The sequence below is a fragment of the Ipomoea triloba genome, chromosome 4 (assembly GCF_003576645.1).
Source record: "Ipomoea triloba cultivar NCNSP0323 chromosome 4, ASM357664v1".
Taxonomy (NCBI): Eukaryota; Viridiplantae; Streptophyta; class Magnoliopsida; order Solanales; family Convolvulaceae; genus Ipomoea; species Ipomoea triloba.
The window spans coordinates 2,621,734-2,634,811 of NC_044919.1; the positions used below are offsets into that span (position 1 = coordinate 2,621,734).

Here is a 13,078-nt window from a genome sequence, read left to right on the forward strand (position 1 = left end):
TTCAATATCTTATTGGTTGAGTTCATTGTCCAATATTCTCTGGTATGATTTACAAGTTATTACAAAAAAGTGAACTTTACTTAATCGGATATTGACGGTAAAAAAAAATACACACACACCCCTTTGAAAAAGTAATGAAGAGCAGAGCTTTAAAATGTTTTCTTCTCATTAAGGCGGTTAGGGAATATTGTCCGGTCTATGTACACCGTATAGAAAACCGGTACTTGACCCGCCGGTGCGTATCCGGTTGGCTCTCCCAGCTCCGGTCTTCCAGATCTATATAGAGCGGGAGTGAGCAGTCGAACTATTTTGTGCATACGATCAAAACAGCGAGTGAGCTCAATCTGACTTGTCGGACCCACGCATGCCAACCTTCACCCTCGAGGACATCACTAAAAAGCACCTAACATTTGGCCAACCCGCGTTGGGCCTATATAAAGACTTGTGCATGGCATCTACGCTGCCGCCATGCCAAATAACCGGTGCTTGTCCCCAAACACCATATAAATAGTGCATTTAATGTCATGATGAGGACTTTTGGATGTTTTCTCTAGCAAATAACTAAGTAGCTAGCGAATTTCTAACTCACTGTTACGTTGATCAGGCTACCCTTGACATTATACGGTTGTATCTAATTTAACATTAATATAGTGCTTTGACCGTACGCTGACTACGACCGTGCATATTTACTTTATCAAAGGTGATTTTGGCAAATTATATCATAGACCAAGGTCTATCTTGCATTGTAGACCCTAGTCCAAAAATAACTTTTTGATTTTGTATTTGTAGTTAACATATTTTATACTTGTAGTTGACAATTTTTGCACATGTAGCTATCATATTATGCGTCAGCAATTATCCTGTATCTATAGTTGACACATTATGTATCTGTAGTTGTCAGTTAATGTACATGTAGCTACCATATTATGTGTCAGCAATTATAAGTTATTTGTTTACATTTACTGAAATTGTTAGATACATAATGTGTTAATTGAATGTATAGAATTTTTGTATCAGGGTTCACAATGCAATATAAACCATGGTCCATGATATAACAATTGGACAATTTTATATAAGAGTTTTGAACAAATTGTCATATCTAATTGGATTTGAACTAAAGAATATTGTATTTCATATTTGAATTGGAGTCAATTCCTTTTTTGGTCCTAGACTTATGGTGGCAAAGACAATTTTAGTCCACCATAAAAAAATCAGACAATTTGTGGACACAGTTATTTTGACGAGGACAATTTTGGTCCTTCGTCTATAATCCCCGTTAGATGGCCGTTTGAAGGGGGGTAATTGTGTCATTTCATGATATTCATCACTCAATATTCATCCATGTCCTCCTCACATGGAGGCTCACCGGCCTTCTCGCCACGCCATCAAACTCTCCAGCATCTTGTTCCTCTCCATCTCAAAAGATCCATCAGACTCTTCTAATCCTCCTGGCTCCACTGCACACCCTTGTTCCTCCTTTCCCTCCTACCCCCTTCATTCTCAAAACTATCTGTCATTTCATTCTCACTCTCCTCCATAACCCTAAATGATTTCTGTCATCCCTTAGAAAGTCCTTCCACTCATAAGCTCTAAAACGCACCAGACGAAGAACATTCCACCGGGTCGCTCACAGAACGAACCTCCACCTCCACTTCCCTCATATCCTTCATGTTCTCTTCTGTCAAAGGACTTTTATCAACCATGTCGTGCTCACACTAAAACCCGCCGGTGGAAAAATTGACCTGTCGTCTTCCTCAACATATGGCGAGAAATCCTTCTTCGATTTCTTGCTCCGAACAGATTGAGCGCGGCCGATCGCTTTCTTTCTCTTCTCTTCATCTTCGGATAACTTGATTTTTCCTGAGGCTTTTGGATCTGCATTTTCCCTCTTCTCAGCTCTGGCCTCAGAAAGTTATGTTATTTTGATGATAACGGCGGCGACGAGGACAATAGGAAGGGAATAAATCAAGAACCAGAAGATTGTCGACAAGAACACATACAATACGATGACGATTACAAAAACTAGCGAGGCCAAAGGATGTTCCCTTGCGAAAGTGCAGGATAATCTCATCGAGAATTCAAGGAAAACCCATAAATACATATGAACATCCTTTGAAGTGATCCCCATTTTGTATCTCGATGTGCTAGCTAGGCAACCAAATTCATCTGAACATCATAGGGAATATTGAAGGGGTTGTGGGCTGGCAACAGAATTGAAGGAGCAGGGCCTGGGGTACTGTAAGCGACTACTGAGAAGAAGGCTGCAAGAGGAGGAGATATCATGAAATGACACAATTACCCCCCTTCAAACGTCCTTCTAACGGGGATTATAGACGGAGGACTAAAATTGTCCCCGTCAAAATAACTGTGTCCACAAATTGTCTGATTTTTTTATGGAGGACTAAAATTGTCTTTGCCACCATAAGTCTAGGACCAAAAAAGGAATTGACTCTTTGAATTGTGATATTTGATGAGGATATGTATGTATGTAGTTCCACCTAATAAAATTTCGAAATAAAAGCTAATGGATTTACTATGTCAAATGGCAATTCACCTAACACGAAGGTACTAGGTAGAAATTAAACTATGATAGATGGTGTGTTTCATAGTATATATAAGTTTATTATGACAACAATAACCACACCCAAAAAAAGAAAACACAAATTTACATGACTTTTTGGCATGAAAAATTATATATGTTGTTTGATTGTTTCAATAGACAATAGTAGACAATAGTATATATAAGTTAATTACAACATCACAAAATTAATAACCACACACTATATAAGACAAAAGTTTACACATGACTTTTGGGCAGGAAAATATTTTTCTTAATTAATACATTTTCTCTTTTATAAAAGTACTCTGTAATAATACTCCGTATACTATAAAAATTTATGTACAATATTATAATTCTCCACCTCAGAAGGACTTGAAGTTTGGTCCAAAACTTTGCAATATGACACTTAATTCCTTCAAATGACTCACTTCTTTTACTCAAAATAAACATACTTTGACATTCTTTATTGATTTTTTTTGTTCAAATTTATTTTGTGCTGAAATGAATAAAGTCATTGCATTTGGTTTAATGGATGAATAATCGGATGGGTTTTGACATTTTAGGATTATTTCGGAATGTAGCAATACAAAAATGACATTTGAATTAGAAAACACCTCAAAGAGTTTAAATTTGGAGCTTTGAGATCTTAATAATATAGGCAAACAAATGCAAATTAAAGGTTACATGCTCTCTTATTATTATTGAAAAGTTAACTCAAAATGTTACAACTTATATAAAAAATTTGTTGCAACAAGAGGAAATAATGCGGTCAAGAAATGTTTCTGCCAACGCTCACTGCAGTGAGACAACACTACATTGAAACTAGATGCTTAAGCTCTGAAATTTTCTTTTGTTCTTACTCAAAAAAAAAAAAAACTTTATTTTTATAATAGAAAATAACAAAAAAAATATAGATCCTGCACTTTTTGACAAAGATATCAAGGACACAACAATATTAGCCGTGATTGGCTAAGAACACTAAGGGTGCGTTTACTAACTGGAAATTTTCTCTAATTTTCTGGAAATTTTGAAAATTGGAAAACAGAAAACAGAAAACGTGTTTACTAGCACAGTTTTCCATTTTGAAAACAGGAAATAATTTTTCAGTTTTCTAGAAAACTGAAACACTATAAAAAACTGTTTTCTAAATGGAAAACAGAATCAGCTATCATCTATTAGACTATATGTCATTATAACCACATTCTTACCATTATCTACTTACATATTTATTCATTACTATGATTACATTTATTATCATGTTCTTTTACTTATCATCATCTTCTATCTTTTCTATTTACATTATTTATTTAAACATAACTTATTTGATTATGCTTAAAATTATACATCATTCGCATTATCTAAATTAAAAATTGAAATCTATACCACGCTTTATATTTTGTTTGAACTCAATTGATTATTGGTTTTGGTCCAGATATCATATATCGAAATTTCACACATATATTACTATATTAGAATTCAAAATAAAAATTATATATTACATACATGTCATTCAAATGAATATATCCAAACATATTTTAAACATTAGCTCAAAAAATATTAATATTATCTAAACTAAATTTTTTGTGAACTTAATAGGTTATTGGTTCAAATATATTTTTATTTATGTTATATACATATATAAATTTGGTCAGGATATCAAATGTAAATTTTATTTTATTTTACATATATTGGACTTCAAAGTAAAATATATATTTATTCTATTTAAATCAAATATATTTTAAATATAAGGTCTAAAAATAACACGAAATTAAACTTATTGTTAAATTTATAACGTTAATTTGAAAAAATAAATTTGAAAAAATAAGTGTTAGTAAACAAGTTTTCTAAACAAAAAACAGAGAATGGAAAACAGAGAATGAAAACTGAAAAATTGAAAAATAGAAAACAGAAAACAGTTTTCTGTTAGTAAACAGACCCTAATAGTTTTTTTTAGTATAAATGGTTTATAAATCTATTTGCATACTTTAATTTTTCCTAATAAAATTTTGAGTGGGTGTAGTTATTTGAAGCGCCCACAATTTGCTTGTTCTCACATGTCGGGTCTAATTATCTCACGAGTGAGATTATTCCACATGCATATTTCACTTGTTTGAATTCACAAATGCACAACTTGTCTCGTAGTTTGAATTCCATCTCTACTACAGAACCAGACGTGAGAGTTTCTTCTCATCCAGCTCCTCGCGCCAATGGGCTTCTCATCCAGCGTCACCCCTTGCTTCCGTCAATCCACTTCTACCGAGCATTGACTCGCGAATGATGGAATTGGTGTGAAGTAAAAGGAGGTCGTTCGTTTGAGAATAGGGGTCGTGGAAGAATTTCCCGGGGGATTTTTTGTGTTGAGTTGTGTTAATGTGTTGTGCTTGTTAAGGAATCAGATCGAAAGTTCGAATCCTCATATGAGAAAATTAATCTGGCCAGCACTTTATTGATTCAGTGTAAATAGGGATTACACGTTTAAATGTGTCTACTACAATTAGCGCCTACTCTGGACGGAAAAAAAAATACAAATCATGCAACATCGTTGTTGTGTTTCACTATTCCAACATTCATTTTCAACAATAGTTTTATTATGGAATAATATAACTTACCAACTCGTGGGCTGCTTATGATATAGATGCTCTATATGATTACTTTTTCTTTTTTTAAAAAACTCTATGATTACTTTATTGACTGCAACTTTACAGTAGTAACCATTTCAACTCAATTCTAGAACGTCCAAATTACACCTAATTACACAACACAATATATGAACATTGTCCACACAAAGTGCAACATTACACAAAATCTAATTTCATTACTCCTTTAATAACCTAAAGAAAAGCCTGCCCAGTGTGCTTGTGAAGAAAACTTGGTGAACCTAAATAATAATCAACCACAAAAAGTAAACAAACCTAATGAGATGTTTAGTTGAACGTAGTTGGAATTCCTTTTCTTATTTAGTCCATGGCAATACAAATTACAATATTGAATTGAAAGAAATTATACCACTAATTAAAATTCACAAAATTGCAATAATATTATACCACTTTTTACAACAATATAATTTGAATTCTAAGATTTTCTTTACCTACTGAATTAGGATTCTTTTCACTTCCAACCAAATAGCCTATAACTTGACAACGACAAACTCAAATAAAATAAAATAAAGCCACTACACAACTCCAAGAAGAGTAAAACAAATTTTATTACTACCAAATCATTTTACACCACTAATCATATACAAACAAGCCACCACTTAATTTTTACTTTCACTGATTGATTTACACCACAAGGAGATGCAGCGACAAGGAATCAGTGTGTGCCTCAAACAGAAACAATCGAACAAACGTACGTAAGAATGGCAGCACAATAACCTGCACAAAGAAAGGAAATGAGAAAAAGACACATATTTAAAGGAACATTTCGCCGCATTAGAGCATATCCAAAACTCCAATCCCATCAAAATCTGCATCATACCAAATTTTATTCATCCCAAAGGTATTATACATACATACCAAATTCAACACCAAGCTTTATTTTTTGACTAAAATAGTTCATTTATTCATAAATTTATAACTTGTATCATAACTTTGAACATTTTTAATATATAACACAATCAGAAATCAAATATTTTAGATATATTTCGTTTTCATTTTGTTAAAATTATATTTTATGTGATATCATTTTTAATTAATCTATGTTCAATATTAGTCCTTAAAAAATATTTTAAATAATATAACTTAATTCAATTATCAATTAACAAAAAAATTATATTAAAATTCTCATAAAAAGATTATATTAAACTAAACAAAACATACAAATACATTATTGAAAAGAATTTGACTAAGAATCATAAAGGCTGGCATTATGCTAAGAAACCATTAGCCAATGATGTAACAAGATGATATAAAATAGTATTACATACATTTTTTTGAGAATGTGACAAGATATAAAATAGCATTACATATATTTTTATTGCTGAGTTGGATTGCAAATTTGTAGATTATTACAAATTTACAATTCAACTAAGCAATAAACAAATATAAATCTCATACTACTTGGTATCATCTTTACACATCATCTTGCTAATTGAAATTAATCCAAATAAGCAATAAAAAAATATAAATCTACTATTCGGTATCATCCTAACATATCACCTAGCCAATTGAAATTCTAACTAGATATTAAAACTAAAAAACAAATTTAAAAAAGCATACAAATTTATTAAAATGTAAGCAGGGATAATGTAACAGAAAGCTTATACAAATGAAGCTAGCTGTGTCGCAAGATCTGCTTCATATTTCTGCCCTCAAAACGAAACATCCAGCAATACAAACACTCTGGACATTAGATACCACAGGCAAATATCAACTTCAAATAAAACCACTAAAAATGAAAACCAGAGAACATAACACCAGGACCTTGTACATTTGTGGAAAGATAGATGTGAGATATAACCTCTGAAATTAAAATCAGAGAAGGTAAAATGTAAATAATCATCAGAGTTCAGATGCAACCTCAGTCGAAAGATGGTGATAATTTTAATGACAATCACAATAAATCAGAAGTTTTGGGCAAATTGCATCATCGATTGCATCAGCGAAATCAAAATACAATGCAAAAAACATAAGATATGCAACAGAGATCAGATGGTAGTGCATGTTTTAAAATCATCACTGAAACATACAGATTTAGATGGATAAGAATCCTCACACCTCCGTGCATATCTTCATTTATTCCTAACTAGTAGTTAACAAAAGCAATTTCAAATGAATCTCAAGAAAGGCAAATTGGAATCAGAAATAACATGTCAATCACCATGTTGCATCCATTGACGCAACTAAGACTGGGGCGACAAATAACAATCATCACCTTCCTTATTTGCACCAGCAAACGAATTAAAATGTATCAAATCACGCACGCATTTCAGGAGCAGAAAGAACTCATGCAAAAAACACAGTAACAGAAAACGCATGGTTCCGAACATACATGCACAGATTAATAATGTTGGAACATCTGAATGCATACACTTTCAGGAAAAAAGAAAGACATGCCAGAATCTCAACTCCAATTCATTATCGGCAACGTACAGCGCTGAAAACGCCATGAACAATGCGCATCAGAGACTCTAATTTATTGCCTTCAAACAACAGATTGACAAAACAATATAGACCTAAAAATCCTTGGGCAGATTAAGAGTGTTGGGACGTATGAATGCATACACATTCTGGAAAACAGAAAGATATGCGAGAATCTCAGCACCGATTCATTCTCGGCAACGTACAGCGCTGATAACACAATGGACAATGCGCTTCAGAGACTCTAATTTATTGCCTAGGAGAAAACGAGTAACAGAAAAAACATAGTTCACAAAATACTTGAACAAATAAGGAATGTAGAAACATCTGAATGCATACGCTTCCCGGTATTAGAAAGGAATGCCAGAATCTCAGCTCCATTTCATTATCGGCAACGTACAGCGCTGAAAACGCCATGGACAAAGCGCATCAGAGACTCTAATTTATTGCCTTAATAACAGCAAATTCTCATCCCACCTCAACTTTTTAAAAAATAGCTAACGCATACGCTTGAATGGGACTAAATTGCAGATCGCCGGTGGCGATGTGCGAAACTCCGAATAGTTTAGAAAGTAGACTACCGTAAGTCCCCTTTCCGACGCCGGGAATCCTAAGAACACCAATTGGACACTTTTAACCTTCGGATCTTGACCGTCGATAGAGGATAATTGATGTACGGCTGGGATTTCACTGTCTACGATGCGGCGGCGGTGGATAAACAGCACCAAAGCGAGGAGGATGAGGATAAATAGGGAAGAAATTTGTGAACATCAAAATCTAAACCAGACTATTTCCAGAAAACTAACAGAGAAAAGAATCAAAAGAAATCTGTTAAGAAACAAAACATATATGGCTCAGCAAGTAAAATTTGAATCAATAAGCTATAATCAATAGCTTTCGTAGTTTGATGGTATTATACTTCAGACATCACAGCCACAAAAAATCATCAGAAGCAAAGAAATAAGATGCACATATTTAGAAGTAACCCTACAAACAAAAGCTAGAAAGAGTGAGGCGTAGAGGATAGTGGAACCCTAATTTGATGCTCATTCAACAAGTACCAACCCTGTTATATAGATCCTAACAGGCAATATGGGCTGGGCATCCAAAATGGGTGGACTCAAAAACCCAATTATGTATATCAGATTTGGGCTAAAATGTAACAGCACAATACTAGGGCGCAAATTTTACTATGGATCGCGGTCCATAATGCATAGTAGTTCATGCATCAAAACGACGTCGTTTTGATTAATGAAAACAAACGACAGAAACGATTCCGTTTCGCGCACGTTAACTCTATCCATATAACATATTTAATTTCATTTTATAAACTCAGCAGTTCTCTTTCAACAAACTACAATTTCCTTTTGATATAACTGCAATTTCATTCGACATTATATACTCAAATATGTGAAACTGTTATTTATTTTCCATTCAACACAACTGCAGTTTCTTTTATAATACATTGTAGTTTCATTTCAAAACAACTACAATATCATTTCGATATAACTACAGTTTCATTGTACAATATAAACTCAAATATATGAAACTGTTATTCAATTTCATTTTATATACATTTCATCTTCCTTTCATCACAACTACAGATTCATTTTGATATAATTACAGTTTCATTCGATAATATAAAAACAAATATGAGGCAGTATCTTTTGAGATAAACTATAGTTTTATTTACGGAGCTCCGTTATGCTTATATCTTTTTGTGACTCATTTCTCCTGTAAGTGGTTTCGTTGCCAACTTTGCCTTGAGCCTCATCCGCAGTCTCATCTTGCTGAATTCTTCATCGTTCTTCCTCTCTGGATTCTGATTAGTTGTCATAGCTATAGCCATATATACCGCACTTGAAGCAGACTAAGTGAATGCCTTTATATTCAATTATAATCGTTTTATTATGGAAGTAGAACCTAGCAAGGAGAGGTTTAGTTATATCCACCTCAACACACATTCGAGCAAATTTTCCCCTTGAAGTAAAACTAGTAGTTACAACGATCATTACTGCCTTACCAACTAGTGGTTTTTGTGCCGTGCTTGGTGGTGTCGTTGGAATCCGATTGTAGGATCGGCGGTTGCTCTGTGTTTTCCGGTTGTAGAGTAGTGGTGGGTGGCTTGCTATTCCCGTCTTCATGCGTTTGCTTGGTCTCCTACGGTTGCCCCTCCGCCGTTGACAATGGCGGAAGACGGCCTCACATGGCGTTAGGCAAACGGCGTGGCCGACAGGAAAGGTGGGTATTTGCACTCAACGACACTCAGCTGCGCACTTGTACGGACTTCAAGAGAGAGAACTCTGGTCATATAACATAAACTGTGCACTCACTTTGTATTCCCTCTTCAATTTCTTTTGATATGAGAAAAAGATCAGTCAGTAACGGCCAGATATTTGATGAATTAATTATGTTTTTTTTTTTTTTTGTCTACCTCTTTTGTGTCTTCATAAATCAGCTTGTGTGAAAAAGTCACCATTAATGTAATAATGAAGATGACCCTTTATCACTCAATTCTTCAAGTAATTTTTTGAAAAATCATCAAAGATAACTTGTGGCTGCCATTTTTGGGACATGATTTGTTGTTTTTGGCCGTGCATAAAAAATTATCTATATCGTCGCCTGAGAGATTCGAACTCTCGCGGGGAAACCCCATGTACTTAGCAGGCACACGCCTTAACCACTCGGCCAAAGCGACGTTCGAACACGACGGTCTAATTAATAATATTATCATAATACTAAATAAAAAAAACGTCGCTGTCGTTGTCGTTTCGCAACAACAGACTTGAGACCAAAAGAGCCCAACGACCGGTGGGTCCCACCCCATTTTCTCTTCCTCCAATCGTTGCTTCTTTTTTACCAACGGAGCAGAGCGAGTCTATCTCCTCCTCCCCTCCCCAAGTGCGTCACTAGCAAGTCAAGTCCCCACCACCTCGGCTCCTCCACCGCCATGGACTCAACCGCCGCCGCCGCCGCCGCCGCCACTACTACTCAACATCACCTCCAGACTTACTGGTGTCACGAATGCGACATGAGCGTCTTCCTCCTCTGCCCGCCCACTCCTTCCCCCGCGCGTTGCCCTCACTGCACCTCCGACTTCCTCGAGCAAATGGACTCCTTTGCCCCTCCTCCTCCGCAACAACACAGCCTCGGTACCACTAGCCCTAGCTTAGCTCCCATGTTCGTGGACCCTACTACAACCCTCCTCCCCTCCGACGAGAACTTCCTCCTCGACAGCCCTTATCTCCACCGCCTCATCCACCATCTAACCACCACCAACGACGTCTTCACCACCGCCAATCGCCCCCACAACCCTACCTCCAACTCCGCTATACAATCGCTACATGACTTACGAATTGACTCTTCAATTCTGGACAAGGATCCGGTTATACCCTGTCCGATTTGCAAGGACTTGTTCGTTTTAAACCTAGAAGTGAAAATGTTGCCCTGTAAGCATATGTACCATTCCGATTGCATTTTGCCGTGGTTAGAGATGAATAACTCGTGTCCGGTTTGTCGGTTCCGGCTTCCTCCGCGGGAGGATGAGGACTCCGAGGTCGAGGCTTTGCCGAGAGGGGACAATTTCGTAGGAGCGATGAGACTCGAGGAATTGATGGATGACGATGGGGAGCTTTTTGGTTTTCAAAGTACTATCAGACGTATTGCTAGGAGTGAGGTTGAATCCCTTATACAATTTGGACGAAGGCATCAGACTGTAATGGAAAGCGATGGCAGTCATGGCAATAGTGAAGTGTTTTTGCTTTCTCCTACACAAATTGGGGAAGCTGGTCTTGGAGTTGGGGTTGCTCGGAGGGCTACCAGTGTGGAGACTGTTTCGAGTTTGCCATGCTGCCCGGGGGATAGTGCCTGTGAAGGTGAAGTTGGTGTTAGCAGCAGTAGGTTGGGTGAAGGAGATGCTGCCGTGAGGTCTTGAATTGAAGTTGGCCAGAAGATCCCTTTCATTCTCAAGAGAAATAAGGTATGATTTGTTTGCTGCAGATTGTTTCATGTTTGTTAAATAAGATGAATGTCTATAAATTTCTGCATTGAACATGGATGCTTGGATTGAGAACTATGTAGTGTAGATGTCAACCTTGGGCCTTATTGGATACTCAGTATTTGTTTACATGGTATTGCATTATTGAGCTCAGAATCTTACTTTCACTTGAAGATTTAATGTAGTATTTTTTTTTCCTTCTAAAATCTGTCTGCATGGTGTGTTTTCTCATTAAGTTGATTCCTCGAAAGTATTGTTGTCAAGTCCTATTTTAGATATGTTTCAATTCTCCATGGACTACAGACTTTTACTTAGTTGCTAATCATTTGAGAAAATCTAGAGTCATCTACTCTAGTCTCTAGTGGATGCAATTCATCTCCTCAATGTAATCAATACATCTATTCACTATTTCACTAACATTCTCAAACTCTAAGATCCAAAGAGCAACTACTTTTTTCATGGGGAAGGGAGGGCTGACTTACTTTAGTTGGATTAACTTTTTTGGTGAAGTGCAGTTTACCCTTGTTTTTAAACATTTTGTATTACATCCATGTGGTTACTGAACCAGCTTGTAAGCTCCTTCTGCTTTTACATCCTTACAGTATCAAGCATCGTTTTCGTTGTATTTACTTGATAGGAGATCCAAGCTATGAATAAACTGATTCCTATTTTTCTTCCGTTTCTACAATGGCTGTTTGTGAATTTGTGTTGCTTTTCATAGACAAGCTCACAGATTAACATGTCAATAATAGGAGTTAGGCGATAAAAGGCGTGACCAAAACTTACTTTGGTAGACATTTTTCAGAAATACATGATTTTGCAAGGGCTTACACCCCTGAACTAGCACAAAAGATGTGCTGAATGGAGGAGTAGTATCCATATAGCTGGTCCCAACTATTTTGGAATTAAGGCTTACTTGAGTGTTCATTGACAAGCTCATTGATGAATAGCTTCTAAATTGTATTCTATTTTCATATTATGGAATGCCATTTTGTTTTGAATCTTATACATTGGGTTACTAATAAAAAATCTTTAAATGAGTTCATATTTAGAACTTTACTCTTAAAATGCCTAAAAATATCAGGAATATGCTAATGTTTGGCTCACATATGAATTGTGTATATTTAGGATTATCTTTTAGAGTTCCAGCTGCACATTTATTATTAGGTTGTCACGTGTAGTAACCTTTTTTTCTTTTAAATAAGTGCCATGAGTATTAAACATATTTACGACAGTTCTTTTTATAATTGTTTCATATGTCTCTATTAGAATTAACAAGTGCAAATGTAGGCAAACTTGGAAGGAATGATTGGTTGATCGATCATTTAATAGCTATTCAAGACATTATGATTGGACATGTGGTATTAAGGCTTAAAGAGGGTTTAGGATCCTTATTATTATTATTATTATTATTATTTGGGGGGGGGGGGGGGGGGGAAAAAA

General features: G+C 35.7%; 1 protein-coding gene and 6 non-coding genes across 7 annotated transcripts in view; 1 reads left to right on the forward strand and 6 right to left on the reverse strand.

Moving 5' to 3' along the window:
- Positions 1 to 6,787: 6,787 nt before the first annotated feature.
- On the reverse strand, positions 6,788 to 6,926 carry LOC116018045. The gene has a single exon (XR_004098079.1). It is a non-coding gene; the product is annotated as a small nucleolar RNA F1/F2/snoR5a (small nucleolar RNA).
- Positions 6,927 to 7,071: 145 nt separating this feature from the next.
- On the reverse strand, positions 7,072 to 7,156 carry LOC116018035. Its single transcript, XR_004098070.1, has one exon. It is a non-coding gene; the product is annotated as a small nucleolar RNA Z196/R39/R59 family (small nucleolar RNA).
- Positions 7,157 to 7,199: 43 nt separating this feature from the next.
- LOC116018034 lies at positions 7,200 to 7,280 on the reverse strand. Its single transcript, XR_004098069.1, has one exon. It is a non-coding gene; the product is annotated as a small nucleolar RNA Z195/SNORD33/SNORD32 family (small nucleolar RNA).
- A 73-nt stretch (positions 7,281 to 7,353) lies between these two features.
- Positions 7,354 to 7,436, reverse strand: LOC116018049. The gene has a single exon (XR_004098083.1). It is a non-coding gene; the product is annotated as a small nucleolar RNA U31b (small nucleolar RNA).
- Positions 7,437 to 8,488: 1,052 nt separating this feature from the next.
- On the reverse strand, positions 8,489 to 8,574 carry LOC116018051. Its single transcript, XR_004098085.1, has one exon. It is a non-coding gene; the product is annotated as a small nucleolar RNA snoR116 (small nucleolar RNA).
- A 1,680-nt stretch (positions 8,575 to 10,254) lies between these two features.
- Positions 10,255 to 10,336, reverse strand: TRNAS-GCU. The gene has a single exon. It is a non-coding gene; the product is annotated as a tRNA-Ser (tRNA).
- Positions 10,337 to 10,517: 181 nt separating this feature from the next.
- LOC116016605 (E3 ubiquitin-protein ligase RING1-like) overlaps positions 10,518 to 13,078 on the forward strand; it is a 7,648-nt gene continuing 5,087 nt past the window's right edge. The window contains exon 1 of the mRNA XM_031256948.1: positions 10,518 to 11,617. Within this exon, the coding sequence (XP_031112808.1) occupies positions 10,589 to 11,572 (984 nt within the window). The 5' untranslated portion in view covers positions 10,518 to 10,588 and the 3' untranslated portion in view covers positions 11,573 to 11,617. The remainder of the gene's footprint in view (positions 11,618 to 13,078) is intronic.